Source organism: Salvelinus alpinus, chromosome 27 (assembly GCF_045679555.1).
Source record: "Salvelinus alpinus chromosome 27, SLU_Salpinus.1, whole genome shotgun sequence".
NCBI lineage: Eukaryota > Metazoa > Chordata > Actinopteri > Salmoniformes > Salmonidae > Salvelinus > Salvelinus alpinus.
The window spans coordinates 27,105,996-27,128,167 of record NC_092112.1 but is presented as its reverse complement, the minus strand read 5'-3'; the positions used below and the strand labels follow the sequence as shown (position 1 = coordinate 27,128,167).

Genomic DNA, 22,172 nt, shown 5'->3' with positions numbered 1-22,172 from the left:
TCGCTCTTACAGAGAGGACTTTAACATAATAAATACACCAGGTGCAGAATGACACACTCTCCAAACTGTAAAAAAATAACCAGCAAAGGTGGTTCATTGTAGCTGCTTCTGTGAAGCACGCTCCCTTGTTACTGCATTTGCTGCTTGTGCTTAACGGTGTGACTTGCCTCTCCTCAAGCTCCTCTCATCTAGATTTTACAGTTCAGAAATCACATTAATATGAATGGAAGCGAAAATACGAGGTCTCATTACAATGAATTACAATGAGGTTTCCACACAAAACATGCAGTGCAATGCCTTTCCAGCTTTGTGTGCAAGTCCTGGACATAACACATTGCCATGTTCTTTGTATATTCATTAGTACAGGGAATTTCAATAGCAAGCCAATATGCAAGCTTTTTTACAGTGCATGCTGTAAGCTGATTAAACATTCCCCCAGTGTCTCTCAGTCAGAACAAAATGATGGGAAGCACAATGAACTCTTGAGAATTCCTGTAGGGAAATCATACACTCAAAACCCTGGCTGCTTCTGGTGTCTGTCAACAGAGGGCTATTTGGAGAAGCCTGGTGTTAAAAGGTAAAGAATTACTACTTACCAGTAGTATGACTTGCATAAACCCTCAAGAGGGACCTATTTCATACCATTTTACCTTAATTGGAGGGAAATTATATTAAATTAGATAATTGCTCTGAAATAATTGGCAATATTTGATAAATAGCATCCTTCAGAATGATGCATGGCTTCATAACCTAAAACGCAGTTCTGCGACGTGTGGGAGGGAAAATAATTGCAGAATGCTCTCCATTTTATTAAAAACCTCTTGCAGACAAAAATGTGTAAGAGGCAGAAATGATTTCCGTTCAGAACTCCAACAGAGTTTCCAGACTTGGTAATTCTATAAATATTTGATAAGTCATCCACAGTGAGCATCCACAGTGAGCATCCACAGTGAGCATCCACAGTGAGCATCCACAGTGAGCATCCACAGGGATACAAAGATCAGCTTCTTTTTATGCTTCTCTTTAGATTGGGCCTCTTCGTATACTTTATTTGCTGAGCTCACTGAACTTCTAAGTGTCTTTCTCCCACGTTGGTGTTGCTACTGCTATTCTGTTTATGAGAGCCACTTAGCTTGGAACCAAGGTTCAGTAGCTCCCTAAAAACCTTTTGAAATGGGAAGAGAAAAAGCATAGATTTTCTGGTTGGAAAAGTCCTCATGTCTGCTGAAATTCAACTGGAGGAATCTATTTGGTGGGATCTATGACTTGACCTTATTTTCCAACCATGCATTAGAGCAGGTAATTTAAAAACTCTGACTGCATGAAGACAAATAGAGATCTGATATGAGTCATGAGTCACAACAGCTGAACGGGAAAAGGGGTTTGGTTCCTAAGAGATTGTTTCCTGACCATGTGAGAGAACTGCAGTCCCACACAAATCCCAGAGTTCGCAGACACTAGAAGCCCTCCTCTCAGACGAGATTGGCTAAACCCCTGATATATTTCACAGCTTTACATCTCCTTGAAGGACTGCCCTGCACTCAAGAGATTGGCAGGCAGCAAAGCTCTCACCTCTCTTTGACGGTACAACGTCCAGAAACTTTGGAATAACACTGTTCCAACATTGCTGCAATACAATTCTCTGAAGCCTCACGTCACTCCTATCTAGGGTCAATGGTTGTTCAACTATTGGCGAGTATCTCTATGTAATTGTCTCCACTAACATGGTGTCTATCAAACTGTGGCAGATGGAATAAATGATGTCCTCTTTTCCTTATGACATGTATCAGATGTCATTGAGTTATAGCAGTAGTTGTGGGCAGCACCAGCAGAGTTTTCAGTTAGGTACATACCTCTTTGCCAGAAAGGTAATAGGCGGAGAGCAGGCCTCCGACAAACCGGATGTTCACTTCAAAGACAGAGACCTCAGCATTCTGCAGAGAGAACAAACAAAGGAGAGACATGGAGAGATAGAGATACGGAGGAATGGAGAGAGAGACAGAGGGGGAGGAGAGAGACAAAGGTTACATGATTAGGAGTATTCAACCTGCTGAGTCACCAGGCAGCAGCTGGCAGGCGTACCGGGTAGGAATATCCTCGCATCACACACTGAATGTAAACACTGCAGACATGCACAGGGTTCTACACTAACTCTTTCAGTTGGTGGCACCAGCAGAATGATTGGGTCCCACCAAAGAAAAATTAAATAAAAAAATGTATATAGATGTGGGCTATAGCTGAGGACACTGAGGTATCAACATCCTTATCCCATGCCTTTACAGAGGACTCTGTACAATACATCAGAGAAGTGATCAAATAGTGTCATTTTAGAGTAAACTACCTAATGTTACAACAACAAACATTTGACCAACTGTATCGATACAATAGTGTGGTCCACTATCCCCATAGTTAAAATAGAACACAAAGAGGAGGGTCTGTCAGAGAACCGACTTCCACAGAGCTCACACAGCGCTGGGGCCAAACAACACTGGGAAAAGTTATCTAGAATTCAGAAACTACCCACACTGGGTTCAATTTACATGTGTTATTTCATCTTAAGGTCAAGCTGGGAAGCATGAGTTGCCACCAACAAATTTAAGCAATATGAAGAGGTGATGAGATGCCTTCCTGGTATGGAACCCCATCATGCCCAAACACAGACCTGCACTCAGCCCATTTCCCTCCGAAGGGCCCCAGGCTTGGTTTTCTCCATTGGAATAGGCAGGCTTATTACCCATTCCTCATGTAGATTGTCATTACTCTGAAAAGAAGCATGTGGAGCCTGTCTATCCAGGATAAATTGCTATTCTTTTAATACTGAGAAATGATGGCTTTCATAACCTCATTCTAACTTCCAGCCCTTTGCTTTATATGATAGATCATGTAGAGTGGCCTTCAAATATTTAAGTTAATCATATTATTATGTGCTTATTCCTTGAGGTTTTACTGAGAGGAAATGTTCATGTTATTGTCTCTACTTTGAGTGTACCACATAAAACATTTTTAAATAAAAATTGTGCTTTTTACATTGGACTAAACTTTATCTTTCCACAATATGAGAAACTTGCATTCCTAATGGGGGGAGAGAGGCTCAGTGACCATGCATGGTAATTATACCAAATAACAACTAAATATCAGTAGCTAAGACTTTGTCCTCATTTTACCATGGGTTATTTGTTTCCTGCAGACTATTTGTTTTGGGACAAACAACAGAACATTTGTTAACATGTTTTATTTTTTTTAAATGTTGAATTGTAAAGCTTTATCTCTTAGATTTTCCCATACAAAGGCTTCTGCGTAGCATGACTCTGTATTTCAATGACAGTTTTTACATGAGTAAACTAATCTGGTCCGGAGAGATTCTGGAACTTATATTCTTTAATAGTAGAGAACGTGTGACAGGCAGGCAATTTCATTTAACAGCAGGCCAGCAGACAACCTTATAATTAAATCTAATGTATTTAGTCCAAACCTGTGGACTGTGAAACCCAAATTCGTCATATTTCTGTTCTCATTATCAATGGTGTGTTAATGACTTAAAATTTTGACAGATGGCAGTTGTTTAAATGGGGAAGCCATTTTTCATTGCTGGAATTAAGTGTTTTTCCCCTGACTATGGACCGAATGACTTGGCACACCTCAGTGGAAATAATAACTGTTGAGGGGTTGAACTCTCCTGAGGACACTGCTCTGTGTAGCTAGGGTGCTTTTCACTCTAAGAGACCTTAGAGAGCTATTCTGGCCCTCAGTCAAGGACTGCAGTGAGGCCAAAGAATCAAAAGGATTTCATGACAGTCTGCTGCACTGCACCCAGGGTTAAATTCCACAAAATGGAAAGTTAAGGATACTGATGAGGTAGAAAAAAAAAAACATGAAGAACATCAAAATGTGATTGTACTGTATTGTACAAAGGTGTGAACTCTGTAAAAAGGGATCAAATCTACACCACCAAAATAACTTAAACTGACAACCTCAACGTATTCAGACCAGATGTTACGGGTTGCACAATTTGAATTTACATCAATATTACAGTGAAACCAAAGCAGTCTCACACACGGTATCTTGGCACGAGTCATTGTTGAATTCTCCAATGTCTGAAGAGGTCCTGCTGCTGTTTGTGTAAATATGCAATGTCTTCATGGAAGACTTCATAAACACTGGGGCCAAACTTGGCTGTACTGAACCGTGGTTCATTAAAACCTCACTGTTAATAGGGTGGTAAAGTAGGGTGAGTGTCTGACTGAACACCATTCATTCTTCAGCCATGTGACAACCCACAGCCCTCCGTATCATGACCATCCACTGAAAACTCTAGTCAGGCCTAACTTCAACCTGAATCAGATGTGATGTTATAATCGTATCAATTATACTCCCTGTCTATGTTAAATGAATGAGCTCCTCTTCCACTGAAAAATTACAAAAGACACTAGGGAAAATAACTGAGATGGGCTGAGGGAATGGCAGGAAGGAATGATGAAATCAATTCAATTGTATTGGTCACATACACATATTTAGCAGATGTTATCGCAGGTGTAGCGAAATGCTTGTGTTCCTTGCTCCAACAGTGCAGTAGTATCTAACAGTGCAGAAGTATCTAAAAACAATTCACAACAAATCTAAAAGTAAAATACTTCTATTGCCTCTCCCTCTACAATACGCACTTCCGGGTTGGAGCGAGTAGTTGCATTCCGCTTTGCTCCACAGGTAGTATTACATTTCATTTCATTACAGTACAACAGTTTGATTTGTTTGATCTTAGCTGGCTACATAGCTAGGTAACCTCGACAATTACTCTAGACTACACAATTATCTTGGATACAAAGATAATTGGATACACTTTGTATCCAAGATAATTGTGTAGTCTAGAGTAATTGTCGAGGTTACCTAGCCAGTTAGAGGTTACCTAGCCAGCTACACTTTCAAACAAAGTCAACAACGCAGCCACTGCTAGCTAGCCTATTTCACCAGCCAGCAGTACTATATCATTTTAGTCAATAAGATTTTTTGCAACGTAAGCTTAACTTTCTGAACATTCGAGACGTGTAGTCCACTTGTCATTCCAATCTCCTTTGCATTAGCGTAGCCTCTTCTGTAGCCTGTCAACTATGTGTCTGTCTATCCCTGTTCTCTCCTCTCTGCACAGACCATACAAACGCTTCACACCGCGTGGCCGCTGCTACTCTAACCTGGTGGTCCCAGCGCGCACGACCCACGTGGAGTTCCAGGTCTCAGGCAGCCTCTGGAACTGCCGATCTGCGGCCAACAAGGCAGAGTTCATCTCAGCCTATGCTTCCCTCCAGTCCCTCGACTTCTTGGCACTGACGGAAACATGGATTACCACTGATAACACTGCTACTCCTACTGCTCTCTCCTCGTCTGCCCACGTGTTCTCGCACACCCCGAGAGCTTCTGGTCAGCGGGGTGGTGGCACTGGGATCCTCATCTCTCCCAAGTGGACATTCTCTCTTTCTCCCCTGACCCATCTGTCTATCGCCTCCTTTGAATTCCATGCTGTCACAGTTACCAGCCCTTTCAAGCTTAACATCCTTATCATTTATCGCCCTCCAGGTTCCCTTGGAGAGTTCATCAATGAGCTTGACGCCCTGATAAGTTCCTTTCCTGAGGATGGCTCACCTCTCACAGTTCTGGGTGACTTTAACCTCCCCACGTCTACCTTTGACTCATTCCTCTCTGCCTCCTTCTTTCCACTCCTCTCCTCTTTTGACCTCACCCTCTCACCTTCCCCCCCTACTCACAAGGCAGGCAATACGCTTGACCTCATCTTTACTAGATGCTGTTCTTCCACTAATCTCATTGCAACTCCCCTCCAAGTCTCCGACCACTACCTTGTATCCTTTTCCCTCTCGCTCTCATCCAACACTTCCCACACTGCCCCTACTCGGATGGTATCGCGCCGTCCCAACCTTCGCTCTCTCTCCCCCGCTACTCTCTCCTCTTCCATCCTATCATCTCTTCCCTCTGCTCAAACCTTCTCCAACCTATCTCCTGATTCTGCCTCCTCAACCCTCCTCTCCTCCCTTTCTGCATCCTTTGACTCTCTATGTCCCCTATCCTCCAGGCCGGCTCGGTCCTCCCCTCCTGCTCCGTGGCTCGACGACTCATTGCGAGCTCACAGAACAGGGCTCCGGGCAGCCGAGCGGAAATGGAGGAAAACTCGCCTCCCTGCGGACCTGGCATCCTTTCACTCCCTCCTCTCTACATTCTCCTCTTCTGTCTCTGCTGCTAAAGCCAATTTCTACCACTCTAAATTCCAAGCATCTGCCTCTAACCCTAGGAAGCTCTTTGCCACCTTCTCCTCCCTCCTGAATCCTCCTCCCCCTCCTCCCCCCTCCTCCCTCTCTGCTGATGACTTCGTCAACCATTTTGAAAAGAAGGTCGACGACATCCGATCCTCGTTTGCTAAGTCAAACGACACCGCTGGTTCTGCTCACACTGCCCTACCCTGTGCTTTGACCTCTTTCTCCCCTCTCTCTCCAGATGAAATCTCGCGTCTTGTGACGGCCGGCCGCCCAACAACCTGCCCGCTTGACCCTATCCCCTCCTCTCTTCTCCAGACCATTTCCGGAGACCTTCTCCCTTACCTCACCTCGCTCATCAACTCATCCTTGACCGCTGGCTACGTCCCTTCCGTCTTCAAGAGAGCGAGAGTTGCACCCCTTCTGAAAAAACCTACACTCGATCCCTCCGATGTCAACAACTACAGACCAGTATCCCTTCTTTCTTTTCTCTCCAAAACTCTTGAACGTGCCGTCCTTGGCCAGCTCTCCTGCTATCTCTCTCAGAATGACCTTCTTGATCCAAATCAGTCAGGTTTCAAGACTAGTCATTCAACTGAGACTGCTCTTCTCTGTGTCACGGAGGCGCTCCGCACTGCTAAAGCTAACTCTCTCTCCTCTGCTCTCATCCTTCTAGACCTATCGGCTGCCTTTGATACTGTGAACCATCAGATCCTCCTCTCCACCCTCTCCGAGCTGGGCATCTCCGGCGCGGCCCACGCTTGGATTGCGTCCTACCTGACAGGTCGCTCCTACCAGGTGGCGTGGCGAGAATCTGTCTCCGCACCACGTGCTCTCACCACTGGTGTCCCCCAGGGCTCTGTTCTAGGCCCTCTCCTATTCTCGCTATACACCAAGTCACTTGGCTCTGTCATATCCTCACATGGTCTCTCCTATCATTGCTATGCAGACGACACACAATTAATCTTCTCCTTTCCCCCCTCTGATAACCAGGTGGTGAATCGCATCTCTGCATGTCTGGCAGACATATCAGTGTGGATGACGGATCACCACCTCAAGCTGAACCTCGGCAAGACGGAGCTGCTCTTCCTCCCGGGGAAGGACTGCCCGTTCCATGATCTCGCCATCACGGTTGACAACTCCATTGTGTCCTCCTCCCAGAGTGCTAAGAACCTTGGCGTGATCCTGGACAACACCCTGTCATTCTCAACTAACATCAAGGCGGTGACCCGTTCCTGTAGGTTCATGCTCTACAACATTCGCAGAGTACGACCCTGCCTCACGCAGGAAGCGGCGCAGGTCCTAATCCAGGCACTTGTCATCTCCCGTCTGGATTACTGCAACTCGCTGTTGGCTGGGCTCCCTGCCTGTGCCATTAAACCCCTACAACTCATCCAGAACGCCGCAGCCCGTCTGGTGTTCAACTTTCCCAAGTTCTCTCACGTCACCCCGCTCCTCCGCTCTCTCCACTGGCTTCCAGTTGAAGCTCGCATCCGCTACAAGACCATGGTGCTTGCCTACGGAGCTGTGAGGGGAACGGCACCTCCGTACCTTCAGGCTCTGATCAGGCCCTACACCCAAACAAGGGCACTGCGTTCATCCACCTCTGGCCTGCTTGCCTCCCTACCTCTGAGGAAGTACAGTTCCCGCTCAGCCCAGTCAAAACTGTTCGCTGCTCTGGCACCCCAATGGTGGAACAAACTCCCTCACGACGCCAGGTCAGCGGAGTCAATCACCACCTTCCGGAGACACCTGAAACCCCACCTCTTTAAGGAATACCTAGGATAGGATAAAGTAATCCTTCTAACCCCCCCCCCCTTAAAAGAGTTAGATGCACTATTGTAAAGTGGTTGTTCCACTGGATATCATAAGGTGAATGCACCAATTTGTAAGTCGCTCTGGATAAGAGCGTCTGCTAAATGACTTAAATGTAATGTAAATGTAAAATAATGGAATTAAGAAATAGATAAATATTAGATTGAGCAATGTTGAGTGGCATTGACTAAAATACATTAGAATAGAATACAGTATATACATATGAGATGATTAAAGCAGTATGTAAACATTATTTAAACATTCTTAAACTGACTAGTGTTCCATTATTATTGTGGCCAGGGATTCCAAGTTTATGTATATAGGGCAGCAGCCTGTACAGTCTAATGGCCTTGAGATAGAAGCTGTTTTTCAGTCTCTCGGTCCCAGCTTTGATGCACCTGTACTGACCTCGCCTTCTGGATGGTAGTGGGGTGAACAGGCCATGGCTCGGGTGGTTGATGTCCTTGATGACATTGGGGGCTGTAGGTGTCCTGGAGGGCAGGTAGTTTGCCCCAGGTGATGCGTTGGGCTGACCGCACCACCCTCTGGAGAGCCCTGCTATTGCGGGTGGTGCAGTTGCCGTACCAGACGGTGATACAGCCTGACAGGATGCTCTCAATTGTGCATCTGTAAAAGTTTGTGAGGGTTTTAGGTGTCTTCACTACACTGTCTGTGTGGGTGGACCGTCAGTACGCTGAGGAACTTGAAGCTTTCCACTTTCTCCACTGCGGTCCCGTCGATGTGGACAGGGGCATGCTCCCCCTGCTGTTTCCTGAAGTCCACGATCAGCTCCTGTGTTTTGTTGACGTTGAGTGAGAGGTTATTTTCCTGGCACCACTCTCCCAGGGCCCTCATCTCCTCCCTGTAGGCTGTCTCGTCATTGTTGGTAATCAGGCCTACTACTGTCGCGTTGTCTGCAAACTTGATGATTGAGTTGGAGGCGTGCGTGGCCACGCAGTCATGGGTGAAGAGGGAGTACAGGAGGGGACTGAACACGCACCCTTGTGGGGTCCCTGTGGTCAGGAAGTCCAGGACCCAGTTGCACAGGGCGGGGTTCAGACCCAGGGCCCTGAGCTTAATGATGAGCTTGGAGGGTACTATGCTGTTGAATGCTGAGCTATAGTCAATGAACAGCATTCTTACATAGGTATTCCTCTTGTCCAGATGGGATAGGGCAGTGGCGTAAAGCAAATTGAAGTGGGTCTAGGGTGTAAGCTAGAGGTGATATTAACTAGCCTCTAAAAGCATTTCATGATGACAGAAGTGAGTGCTATGGTGCATTAAGTCATTTAGTTCAGTTACCTTTGCTTTCTTGGGTACAGGAACAATGGTGAACACCTTGAAGCAAGTGGGGACAGCAGACTGGGATAGGGAGAGATTGAATATGTCCGTAAACACACTTAAATATCTTACTCACGTCTTCTCCGGCGACGGAGAAGGAGAGCCCACAGTCCTTGGTAGCGGGCTGCGTATCCTCAAAGCGAGCATAGAAGGCATTTAGCTTGTCCGGAAGCAAGACATCAGTGTCCGTGACGTGGATGGTTTTCCCTTCGTAGTCCGTGATTGTCGGTAGACCTTGCCACATACACTACCGTTCAAAAGTTTGGGGTCACTTAGAAATGTCCTTGTTTTTCATGAAAGCATACATGAAATTAGTTGCAAAATGAATAGGAAATATAGTCAAGACATTGACAAGGTTATAAATAATGGTTTTTAATTGAAATAATAATTGTGTCCTTCAAACTTTGCTTTCGTAAAAGAATCCTCAATTTGCAACAATTACAGCCTTGCAGACCTTTGGCATTCTAGTTGTCAATTTGTTGAGGTGATCTGAAGAGATTTCACCCCATGCTTCCTGAATCCCCTCCCACAAGTTGGATTGGCTTGATGGGCACTTTGTACGTACCATACGGTCAAGCTGCTCCCACAACAGCTCAATAGGGTTGAGATCCGGTGACTGTGCTGTCAACTTCATTATAGACAGAATACCAGCTGACTGCTTCTTCCCTAAATAGTTATTGCGTAGTTTTGAGCTGTGCTTTGAGTCATTGTTCTGTTGTAGGAGGAAATTGGCTCCAATTAAGCGCTGTTCACAGGGTATGGCACGGCGTTACAAAATGAGCCTAAAGACATGTTGCGCAACATGAGCTCATGGGCTCTCATGAAGTGTTTGATTAAGTTTGGTAGGCTAGTAATGACCAACAACAGCATCAGAGCGGTCATGTGGTACGACCATGTGGAATTTGACTGCCTTCATGACTCATGACCGCCGGTGTGCACCGGGGCCTCCCACTCCTCTTGCTATTCTGGTTAGAGCCAGTTTGAGCTGTTCTGTGAAGGGAGTAATACACAGCGTTGTACCAGATCTTCAGTTTCTTGGCAATTTCTCGCATGTTATAGCCTTCATTTCTCAGAACAAGAATAGACTGACGAGTTTCAGAAGAAAGTCCTTTGTTTCTGGCCATTTTGAGCCTTTAATCGAACCCACAAATGCTGATGCTCCAGATACTCAACTAGTCTAAAGCAGGCCAGTTTTATTGCTTCCTTAATCAGAACAGTTTTCAGCTGTGCTAACATAAATGCAAAAGGGTTTTCTAATGATCAATAATAAACTTGGATCAGCTAACACAACATGCCATTGGAACACAGGAGTGATTGTTGCTGATAATAAACTGATAAAAATCATCAGTTTCCAGCTACAATAGCCATTTACAACACTAACAATGTCTACACTGTATTTCTGATCAATTTGATGTTATTTTAAAATGGACAAACATTTTTGCTTTTCTTTCAAAAACATGGACGTTTCTAAGTGACCCCAAACTTTTGAACGGTAGTGTACGTATCGTGTCTGAGCCGTAGAATTGCGACTCCACTTTGTCTCTGTACAGACGTTTGCCTGTTTGATTGCCTTACGGAAGGAATAACTACACTGTTTGTATTCAGCCATATTCCCAGTCACTTTGCCATGGTTAAATGTAGTGGTTCGTGCTTTCAGTTTTGCGCGAATGCTGCCCTCTATCTACGGTTTCTGGTTTTGGTAGGTTTTAATAGTCACAGTGGGTACAACATCTCCTATACACTTCCTGATGAACTCAGTCACTGTATCCGTGTATTTGTCAGTGTTATTCTCAGAAGCTACCTGGAACATATCCCAGTCTGCGTGATCAAAACAATCTTGAAGCATGGATTCCGATAGGTCAGACCAGCGTTGAATAGACCTTAGCGCATGTATTTCCTGTTTGAGTTTTTGACTATAGGAAGGGAGGAGCAAAATGGAGTCGTGATCAGATTTGCCAAAGGGTGGGCGGGGGAGGGCCTTGTAGTTATTTTGAAAAGTTGAGTAGCAGTGGTCCAATGTTTTACCAGCGCGAGTACTACAGTCAATGTGTTGGTAGAACTTCGGTAGCGTTTTCCTCAAATTTGCTTTGTTAAAATCTCCAGCTACAATAAATGCGGCCTCAGGATATGTGGTTTCCAGTTCGCATAAAGTCCAGTGTAGTTCTTTGAGGGCTGTCATGGTATACACGGCTGTGACAATAACCAAAGAGAATTCTCTTGGGAGGTAATACGGTCAGCATTTGATTGTGAGGTATTCTAGGTTGGGTGAACAAAAGGACTTGAGTTTCTGTATGTTATCACAATCACACCATGAGTAGTTAATCATGAAACATACACCCCCGCCTTTCCTCTTCCAGGAGAGTTCTTTATTCCTGTCTGCGCGATGTACTGAGAACCCAGCTGGCTGTATGGACGGGGACAGTATATCCAGAGAGAGCCATGTTTCTGTGAAACAAGAGTATGTTACAATCCCTGATGTCTCTCGGGAAGGAGATCCTCAGCCTGAGCTCGTCTACTTTATTATCCAGAGAATGAACATTAGCGAGAAATATGCTCAGAAGCTGTGGATGGTGTGCACTTCTCCTGAGTCGGACTAGAAGTTCACTCTGAATACTTCTTCTCCGCCGGTAGTGTTTTGGAGCAGCTTCTGGATTAAGTAAAATTGCCCTGGGGGGTACGAACGAGGATCCAATTCTGGAAAGTCGTATTCCTAGTTGTAATGCTGGTGAGTTACCACCACTCTGATATCCTGCTGTATTACAGTATGTAATAACACATAAACAATTCTGGACTAATAATGTAAGAAATAACACACAAAATCAAAATACTGCAAAGTTGCTTAGGAGCTAGAAGCAGAGCTGACATGTCTGTAGGCAACATCTTACTCTCTGATAGAACCTAGTGTAGAGGTTCTAGAACTGAGGTACTGTATAGCTGAGCTCCATCTCATCACAATGCTGAGAGCAACGGCAGTGAATGACAACAACAGTAATACTCTGACAGTAAAATACCCTCAAGGAAGCCCATGCGAGGTCACAAAGAGCAGCAGTGAAAACCGACTACTGGAGATGATGCACAAATGCACTTACTAAGCCTGGCCTACACTGCTACACAAATAACATGCTGCCATGTCTGTGGATCAGCTGTCAGAAGACTCTTAGTAATACTCATCCTCTGATGCTGTGCCTGTGTGCGTGTGTGTGAGAGCGACAGTATCTACCTGCGCTGCATCTACCTCAAACCTCTGGCTAGAAAATGTCTCCCTTTTGTTAACATGCAGGCCGATGTCCAGCAAGGCTGTGCAGTCCTTACACAGCTCCTGCCTTCAGGCTGAAAGTCGAGCCAGGGCCCTTCCATAATACATAACCTCTGCCTTTGTTCCTGCACTGGCCTTGCCTTTCACAGCAGCCCATAACACAAAGCATCTAGGCACAAGGCAGAGGCAAATAAAGATGGAAACCAGGGGCTTGCTTGCTTTCTCGCTCTTCATCTCTTCCCAGCAGGACTAATGGGAGAGTAAAAGAAAAGTCGTCCCTGGCCATTATAGTCCGAGCTGGTTAGCGTGTTGTGTTTGACCAGACCCGCTTTATATTCTGACCTTGTGTGTCTGTCTATCCGTCGTGCTTGTCTGTCAGAGTGAGTGGGTGCGCTGGGGCAGAGCCTATTAAAGTGTAACACACAAAGAGGAGTGATGGCAGGGGAGGGACTCTGGTTCAGAGGGCAAGGCAGTGGCTAGCCTACAACGGATGGGCTTTTCGTTTAATAAAATACTTTTAAAAATCAATTTACAGGGCATGACATGAATCAAAGACTGGGGGAGCTCAGCAATAATTGAATTACCAATGCCTTGCTTGTCAATGTCAATTGGCTAGATAATCAAGACAAGTGTCATTCAGGGATCCCCACGACCTTGTCTTGAAACCTGAACATTAAACTCTGAGACATCTCCCCTGTTCCAGTGAATCTGTATTGAACAGAGGCATCAGGAGATGCAGTGGTTAGCTCCTGTCTTTCAGTATTCCAGTCATGGCTCCTCACTAATACCACAGTCAGGCGGGATGGAGGCCAAATGGAAAACCAGACCACTCCATCCATGTTAAGACAATATTGCAAGGGGAGGAGCTGGAGAGGAGGGGTTGTATCAATCTTTGATTTAGATTATTCTGTATTCAGGAGACAAAGTGAATATTAATGCCCGGTCCACCAGGGCTTTTGTAGGCTCCTTTATTGTTGGAATTGCTGGAGGGCAGTGAAGCCAAAGCCTTTCAATTAAAAGTTTGTTAACACTCTTTATGAAAGCTTCTGATCACTTATGCTATTTTCTCTCTCTCCCTCCGTTAGAAAACCATAAGGGTGGACAAGAATTTAGTGCTTCTTAACGAGAGGGTTCTCCAAGGGGAATAAATAATGAATCTGGTTCCCCAACATGGGCAAGATCTAAGAAGGCAGAGGAGACATCAAAGTAAAAGGACTGAAGGTGGGTTTTTTTACCTCAAATTCTGCAGCGCCATCACCACCCCTCCTTAATCCATGCTAGTATTGAACATTCATTTCACACAGCGACTAGGCTTAATAATGGTAAAAGTGGAAAAGTTTGTCAACAACTTTTAATTTGATGAGTCATCACATTTCCCTGTGCTATAACCTTCCCTATAACCTCTGGTATTCAATTTATCACAAAATTGCATTATAGGGATATGGGAATGTTCAGTTGTTCACATACTAAAATTGCACAAATTGCAGTTTGACATTTCTCAAGTGGGGCATTCCTTTTATTGCCATAAAATAAACCATAGCTTGAAAAAAACATTTAAGAAAGAAAATAACTTGCTAAGAAATCACAAATTGTTGAGGCATGACCAATGGGTTGGAACATGCTGAGTTTACACTAGATTAGAGTTGCATTAGAGTTGATCAAATGCAATTGAGAGTGGTGCAAGACATAATGCAAATGATTGCATTCCAATAGACTGGGGAGTTGATTTACAGGGTTATTTGGGCATTATTGATAACTTTTGGTCCAGAAGCACAAGTGAGCACCATTGTCAATATCATCATTTCATAGGTATATAAATAATGGTGGATTGCAAAGTTTTTCTAAATAGTGTGACAATGTCAGAGACAGACTTTTCAAATAGTTTTAGACATCTCTTTCATTTCCGTGTGTGGGAGTTGTCTGAAGGGAAAACAGTATTATTGAATATTAGAGACAGTAAGAGACAGCGAATGGCTTGAGAAAGGCAATGTGTTCTACCTGACAGACCCACAAAGTCTTAGCTCCTAAAGCACATTACCTTCAAACTGATGAGTCAGGTCTATATTGACTGATTAGAAGGTATCAGAGTTAAGTGCTCTCTCCTTCTCCCTACCCCACACAGTGGAATCAAGGTTACTTCATTCAGTCCACTTCTACAGACAATGCCACTCTAAACAGTGGTTTCTTCCAGGTGAGTACTTTAACTGTTCTGTCTGAAACAGAGCACTTCATCAAGGCCCAATTATCTGGAGTCACCTTGAGTGTCCCTGTATTCTCTCCATGCTGATTACAGTGGGGTCCGCCTAACCAATCAGATTGTAGATCTCCTGTCCTTGTGAATGTCAGTGGGTGACTTACTAGCAGAGTTTGGTAAGAGTGCTTTCAGTTTTGCTGGCCCATCATCTTGGACATTTTGCAGAAGGACCTGGAACTTTATTATTTTATTCCGATTGATACATTTTAAATTACAGATCGGAGGGCTGCTGATCACAAATTGCACGTTTATAATCCTGCTCTTTTAAGCTCTTTATTTTAACTACCATTCATTGTTGTGTTTTATGTTGTGTTCTGTCTCATATGGAACTGTATGAATGCTGCTTGGCCAGGACTCACTTGGTTAAATAAAGGATAAATAAATCAAAGTAAAAAGACAAGGGTGTTCTATGGTCCTACTAGCTAGCAGACAAGGGTGTTCTATGGTCCTACTAGCTAGCAGACAAGGGTGTTCTATGGTCCTACTAGCTAGCAGACAATGGGTGTTCTATGGTCCTACTAGCTAGCAGACAATGGGTGTTCTATGGTCCTACTAGCTAGCAGACAATGGGTGTTCTATGGTCCTACTAGCTAGCAGACAATGGGTGTTCTATGGTCCTACTAGCTAGCAGACAATGAGTGTTCTATGGTCCTACTAGCTAGCAGACAATGGTGTTCTATGGTCCTACTAGCTAGCAGACAATGGGTGTTCTATGGTCCTACTAGCTAGCAGACAAGGGTGTTCTATGGTCCTACTAGCTAGCAGACAATGGGTGTTCTATGGTCCTACTAGCTAGCAGACAATGGGTGTTCTATGGTCCTACTAGCTAGCAGACAAGGGTGTTCTATGGTCCTACTAGCTAGCAGACAATGGGTGTTCTATGGTCATACTAGCTAGCAGACAAGGGTGTTCTATGGTCCTACTAGCTAGCAGACAAGGGTGTTCTATGGTCCTACTAGCTAGCAGACAAGGGTGTTCTATGGTCATACTAGCTAGCAGACAATGAGTGTTCTATGGTCATACTAGCTAGCAGACAAGGGTGTTCTATGGTCCTACTAGCTAGCAGACAAGGGTGTTCTATGGTCCTACTAGCTAGCAGACAAGGGTGTTCTATGGTCCTACTAGCTAGCAGACAAGGGTGTTCTATGGTCCTACTAGCTAGCAGACAATGGGTGTTCTATGGTCCTACTAGCTAGCAGACAATGGGTGTTTTATGTATAATGGTTCTACTCACCACGTTGAAGTCCAGGTTCTTCTCCACCCACTCTGTGGCCATGTCAAAGTCCTCAAACATCTCCATGATGTACAGGGTATCCAGAGCATCCACGATGGTGGCTCCTTTTATGCTCCCTGAGAAGGCAAACAAAACAAAGCCTTTAGGACTTTCCTCTCATAGCAACATATTGTAGTGGTAGAACAACAGCACAGTCAGAGTCATGGTTCTGTGATTAAGACCAGAGGAAAAGCCTATAGGGAGGAGGTCAGATCTGGCAGTGTGGTGCCAGGACAACAACCTCTCCCTCAACGTCAGCAAGACAAAGGAGCTGGTCGTGGATTACAGGAAACAGAGGGTCTAGGCGCCCCCATTCACTGAAGTGGAATGGGTCGAGAGATTCAAGTTCCTCGGTGTCCACATCACTAAGGATCTATCATGGTCCAAACACATTTGTGAAGAGGGCACTAGAACGCCTCTTCCCCCTCAGGAGGCTGAACAGATTTGGCACGGGTCCTCTGATCCTCAAAAAGTTCTACAGCTGCACCATTGAGAGCATCTTGACTTGCTGCATCACCTCTTGGTATGGCAACTGCTTGGCATCCGACCACAAGGCGCTACAGAGGGTGGCGCGTACGGCCGAGTACATTACCGGGGCCGAGCTCCCTGTCATCCAGGACCTCTATACCAGGCGGTGTCAGAGGAAGGCCCAAAAAATATCCAAGACCCCAGCCACCCTAGTCATAGACTGTTCTCTCTGCTAACCACAAGGCAAGCGGTACCGATGCATCAAGTCTGGAACCAACAGGACCCTGAACAGCTTCTATCCCCAAGCCATAAGACTGATCAATAGTTAGTTAAATAGTTAACCAAATAGCTTCCCGACTATCTGCATTGACCCTTTTTGCACTAACTTTTTTGACTCATCACATATGCTGCTGCTACTGTTTACTATCCGTCACCTTATTCCTAGTTAAATGTACACATCTACAGTGGGGAGAACAAGTATTTGATACACTGCCGATTTTGCAGGTTTTCCTACTTACAAAGCATGTAGAGGTCTGTAATTTTTTATCATAGGTACACTTCAACTGTGAGAGATGGAATCTAAAACAAAAATCCAGAAAATCACATTGTATGATTTTTAAGTAATTAATTTGCATTTTATTGCATGACATAAGTATTTGATACATCAGAAAAGCAGAACTTAATATTTGGTACAGAAACCTTTGTTTGCAATTACAGAGATCATACGTTTCCTGTAGTTCTTGACTAGGTTTGCACACACTGCAGCAGGGATTTTGGCCCACTCCTCCATACAGACCTTCTCCAGATCTTCAGGTTTCGGGGCTGTCGCTGGGCAATACGGACTTTCAGCTCCCTCCAAAGATGTTCTATTGGGTTCAGGTCTGGAGACTGGCTAGGCCACTCCAGGACCTTGAGATGCTTCTTACGGAGCCACTCCTTAGTTGCCCTGGCTGTGTGTTTCGGGTCATTGTTATGCTGGAAGACCCAGCCACGACCCATCTTCAATGCTCTTACTGAGGGAAGGAGGTTGTTGGCCAAGATTTTGCGATACATGGCCCCATCCATCCTCACCTCAATACGGTGCAGTCGTCCTGTCCCCTTTGCAGAAAAGCATCCCCAAAGAATGATGTTTCCACCTCCATGCGTCACGGTTGGGATGGTGTTCTTGGGGTTGTACTCATCCTTCTTCTTCCTCCAAACATGGCGAGTGGAGTTTAGAGCAAAAAGCTCTATTTTTGTCTCATCAGACCACATGACCTTCTCCCATTCCTCCTCTGGATCATCCAGATGGTCATTGGCAAACTTCAGACGGGCCTGGACATGCGCTGGCTTGAGCAGGGGGACCTTGCGTGCGCTGCAGGATTTTAATCGATGACGGCGTAGTGTGTTACTAATGGTTTTCTTTGAGACTGTGGTCCCAGCTCTCTTCAGGTCATTGACCAGGTCCTGCCGTGTAGTTCTGGGCTGGTCCCTCACCTTTCTCATGATCATTGATGCCCCACGAGGTGAGATCTTGCATGGAGCCCCAGACCGAGGGTGATTGACCGTCTTCTTGAACTTCTTCCATTTTCTAATAATTGCGCCAGCAGTTGTTGCCTTCTCACCAAGCTGCTTGCCTATTGTCCTGTAGCCCATCCCAGCCTTGTGCAGGTCTACAATTTTATCCCTGATGTCCTTACACAGCTCTCTGGTCTTGGCCATTGTGGAGAGGTTGGAGTCTGTTTGATTGAGTGTGTGGACAGGTGTCTTTTATACAAGTAACGAGTTCAAACAGGTGCAGTTAATACAGGTAATGAGTGGAGAACAGGAGGGCTTCTTAAAGAAAAACTAACAGGTCTGTGAGAGCTGGAATTCTTACTGGTTGGTAGGTGATCAAATACTTATGTCATGCAATAAAATGCAAATTAATTACTTAAAAATCATACAATGTGATTTTCTGGATTTTTTTTAGATTCCGTCTCTCACAGTTGAAGTGTAGCTATGATAAAAATTACAGACCTCTACATGCTTTGTAAGTAGGAAACCCTGCAAAATCGGCAATGTATCAAATACTTGTTCTCCCCACTGTACCTCAATTACCTCGTTCCCCTGCACATGGAGTCGGTACTGGTAACCCTTGTGTATAGCCAAGTTATCGTTACTCATCGTGTATCTTATTACGCGTTTTACTTTTCTATTATTTCTTTTTTTCTTTCGCTCTGTATAGATGGAAAGGGCCGTAAGTAAGCATTTCATCTGTTGTTTACGAAACATGTGACAAATAAAATGTTATTTGAAAGGTCCAGGGCAGCCGGGTGTTGGAACTGGAAGTGTGCTGTTTTATTCAAAGAGCAGAGCATATCTCCTGCTGTGCTGGAATATTGCTTCAGGCAACCTCTATTTATCTCTGTGCAAGATGTCAGGCATATGAACAAATGCAAGTCTCACAGAGCACCTTTGGCTATTCTGTCAGGTTTTTACCTGGTCGAGGAGGATGTCTGTGGCAAAGAGAGTGGAAACAGAGCGAGAGAGAACATTAGCGAGGGTTTCTAAGTCTTTTCACAGTGGGCTGATGCTTTGGGAAGGCTCTTGGCCACCAGACCTTACTTCACTACCTAGGAGATGACATTATACCATCCTGACAGAGCACCGTGGTCATTCATCTGGTATTGTGCAGCTAAAAACTGCTTCTGCTTCATTAAGATAAGAGCAACAAGCTAAATGAAATGACTGTGCTGTAAATACATGTAGCCTGTATGCAATTTATTCTCCAGTGAAGGTTCTGTTTTCCACCTCACTTTATTGGGCTAAGTGGTGGTAGGGTACAGATGGTTATTCCACCCAAACATGTGACGATGATCACGTATTGCATGACAAGTTATATTGTTGCTGTGTTTGTTAGATCCATAAACCAATTCATACATCAAAACAAATCTCTGGAGGGTTAAAGCCTTGTATTCAGCTTTATGGCAGTGACCTAAGACACTAAGCCTATACTGACGCTGTCTGGTTAAGTCTGACCCTAGCCAACTAAAACTCAACTCCACAATACAGTGGGGAGAACAAGTATTTGATACACTGCCGATTTTGCAGGTTTTCCTACTTACAAAGCATGTAGAGGTCTGTCATTTTTATCATAGGTACACTTCAACTGTGAGAGACGGAATCTAAAACAAAAATCCAGAAAATCACATTGTATGATTTTTAAGTAATTAATTAGCATTTTATTGCATGACATAAGTATTTGATACATCAGAAAAGCAGAACTTAATATTTAGTACAGAAACCTTTGTTTGCAATTACAGAGATCATACGTTTCCTGTAGTTCTTGACCAGGTTTGCACACACTGCAGCAGGGATTTTGGCCCACTCCTCCATACAGACCTTCTCCAGATCCTTCAGGTTTCGGGGCTGTCGCTGGGCAATACGGACTTTCAGCTCCCTCCAAAGATTTTCTATTGGGTTCAGGTCTGGAGACTGGCTAGGCCACTCCGGGACCTTGAGATGCTTCTTACGGAGCCACTCCTTAGTTGCCCTGGCTGTGTGTTGCGGGTCGTTGTCATGCTGGAAGACCCAGCCACGACCCATCTTCAATGCTCTTACTGAGGGAAGGAGGTTGTTGGCCAAGATCTCGCGATACATGGCCCCATCCATCCTCCCCTCAATACGGTGCAGTCGTCCTGTCCCCTTTGCAGAAAAGCATCCCCAAAGAATGATGTTTCCACCTCCATGCTTCACGATTGGGATGGTGTTCTTGGGGCTGTACTCATCCTTCTTCTTCCTCCAAACACGGCGAGTGGAGTTTAGACCAAAAAGCTCTATTTTTGTCTCATCAGACCACATGACCTTCACCCATTCCTCCTCTGGATCATCCAGATGGTCATTGGCAAACTTCAGACGGGCCTGGACATGCGCTGGCTTGAGCAGGGGGACCTTGCGTGCGCTGCAGTATTTTAATCCATGACGGCGTAATGTGTTACTAATGGTTTTCTTTGAGACTGTGGTCCCAGCTCTCTTCAGGTCATTGACCAGGTCCTGCCGTGTAGTTCTGGGCTGATCCCTCACCTTCCTCATGATCATTGATGCCCCACGAGGTGAGATCTTGCATGGAGCCCCAGACCGAGGGTGATTGACCGTCATCTTGAACTTCTTCCATTTTCTAATAATTGCGCCAACAGTTGTTACCTTCTCACCAAGCTGCTTGCCTATTGTCCTGTAGCCCATCCCAGCCTTGTGCAGGTCTACAATTTTATCCCTGATGTCCTTACACAGCTTTCTGGTCTTGGCCATTGTGGAGAGGTTGGAGTCTGTTTGATTGAGTGTGTGGACAGGTGTCTTTTATACAGGTAATGAGTTCAAACAGGTGCAGTTAATACAGGTAATGAGTGGAGAACAGGAGGGCTTCTTAAAGTAAAACTAACAGGTCTGTGAGAGCCGGAATTCTTACTGGTTGGTAGGTGATCAAATACTTATGTCATGCAATAAAATGCAAATTAATTACTTAAAAATCATACAATGTGATTTTCTGGATTTTTGTTTTAGATTCCGCCTCTCACAGTTGAAGTGTACCTATGATAAAAATTACAGACCTCTACATGCTTTGTAAGTAGGAAAACCTGCAAAATCGGCAGTGTATCAAATACTTGTTCTCCCCACTGTATATGTGACGTCAGGGCTCCAGTCCGCCCACTCTCATCTCCGCTCAACTCCGTTGATGTGAAGTAGTACATCTTGGAGTTAAGTTTTACTTGGCTAATCAGACCCATACAACCTCCCACTGTTGGATCTCAGCTAAACAAGATCCAATACGCACAATAACAGGTGTCAGAATCACTTCTAGTAACACAAGAGCAGCTAATGGAAGTGCAGATGTTGTGTGCTGTGTTCGGGGGTAAACCTTTCATTCAACAGATGGTGACAGAGGAAACATTTATTAGCCACATTAAAAAGAGAGGAGTACAGTGAGGACTGACAGCAGGAGGGCTTGGGTCCTTTTTATGCTTTAATGATCAAATCCTGATTGGCTTTAATTATCAAACACTGCTCGGCTTGCCAAGCGCTTAGCATAGAACCCAGCCCCTGCCATCTAGGGCTGGGCGGTATACCGTATTTTACGATGTTCCAGTACTGATACACAGACTGGTTTGGGTTTTGTTAAATGTGATATGCCGTTTGTAATGTCCATTTTTATAGATTACTTCGCTACTTGAGTCATCTCTCTCCGCTCTCTCTCTCAATGCTGCTTTCCACACAGACCTAGCCCCGCCCCGTCACTCAAGGACTGCGTTCAGTCTCTGCATGGTAAATACAGCACATGCAACAATGTTGATGGCAACAATGCTGTTTTTACTTTGCTTAATATAAATCCACTAGCGTTTTATAATTACACTATTAGTTTGTGCTTCTTACATCTGCAAACAGCAGGTTAGTCTTTCCTTAGCAAGTTGGGCCTAAATCTGGTTAGTCGCTAATGCTAATCACTAGCTAGTTAATAAATGTACCGAGTCAGAGCAAACTTAATTAGCTATA

At 44.7% G+C, this 22,172-nt stretch overlaps 1 protein-coding gene across 1 annotated transcript in view; it reads right to left on the bottom strand.

Moving 5' to 3' along the window:
• The window catches only part of LOC139556270 (mannosyl-oligosaccharide 1,2-alpha-mannosidase IA-like), a 180,134-nt gene that overhangs the window by 97,315 nt on the left and 60,647 nt on the right, over positions 1-22,172 (bottom strand). Inside the window, exons 3-4 of the mRNA XM_071370004.1 lie at positions 16,158-16,273; positions 1,854-1,934 (exon numbers count right to left, since the gene is read on the bottom strand). Coding sequence (XP_071226105.1) covers positions 1,854-1,934; positions 16,158-16,273 — 197 coding nt within the window. The remainder of the gene's footprint in view (positions 1-1,853; positions 1,935-16,157; positions 16,274-22,172) is intronic.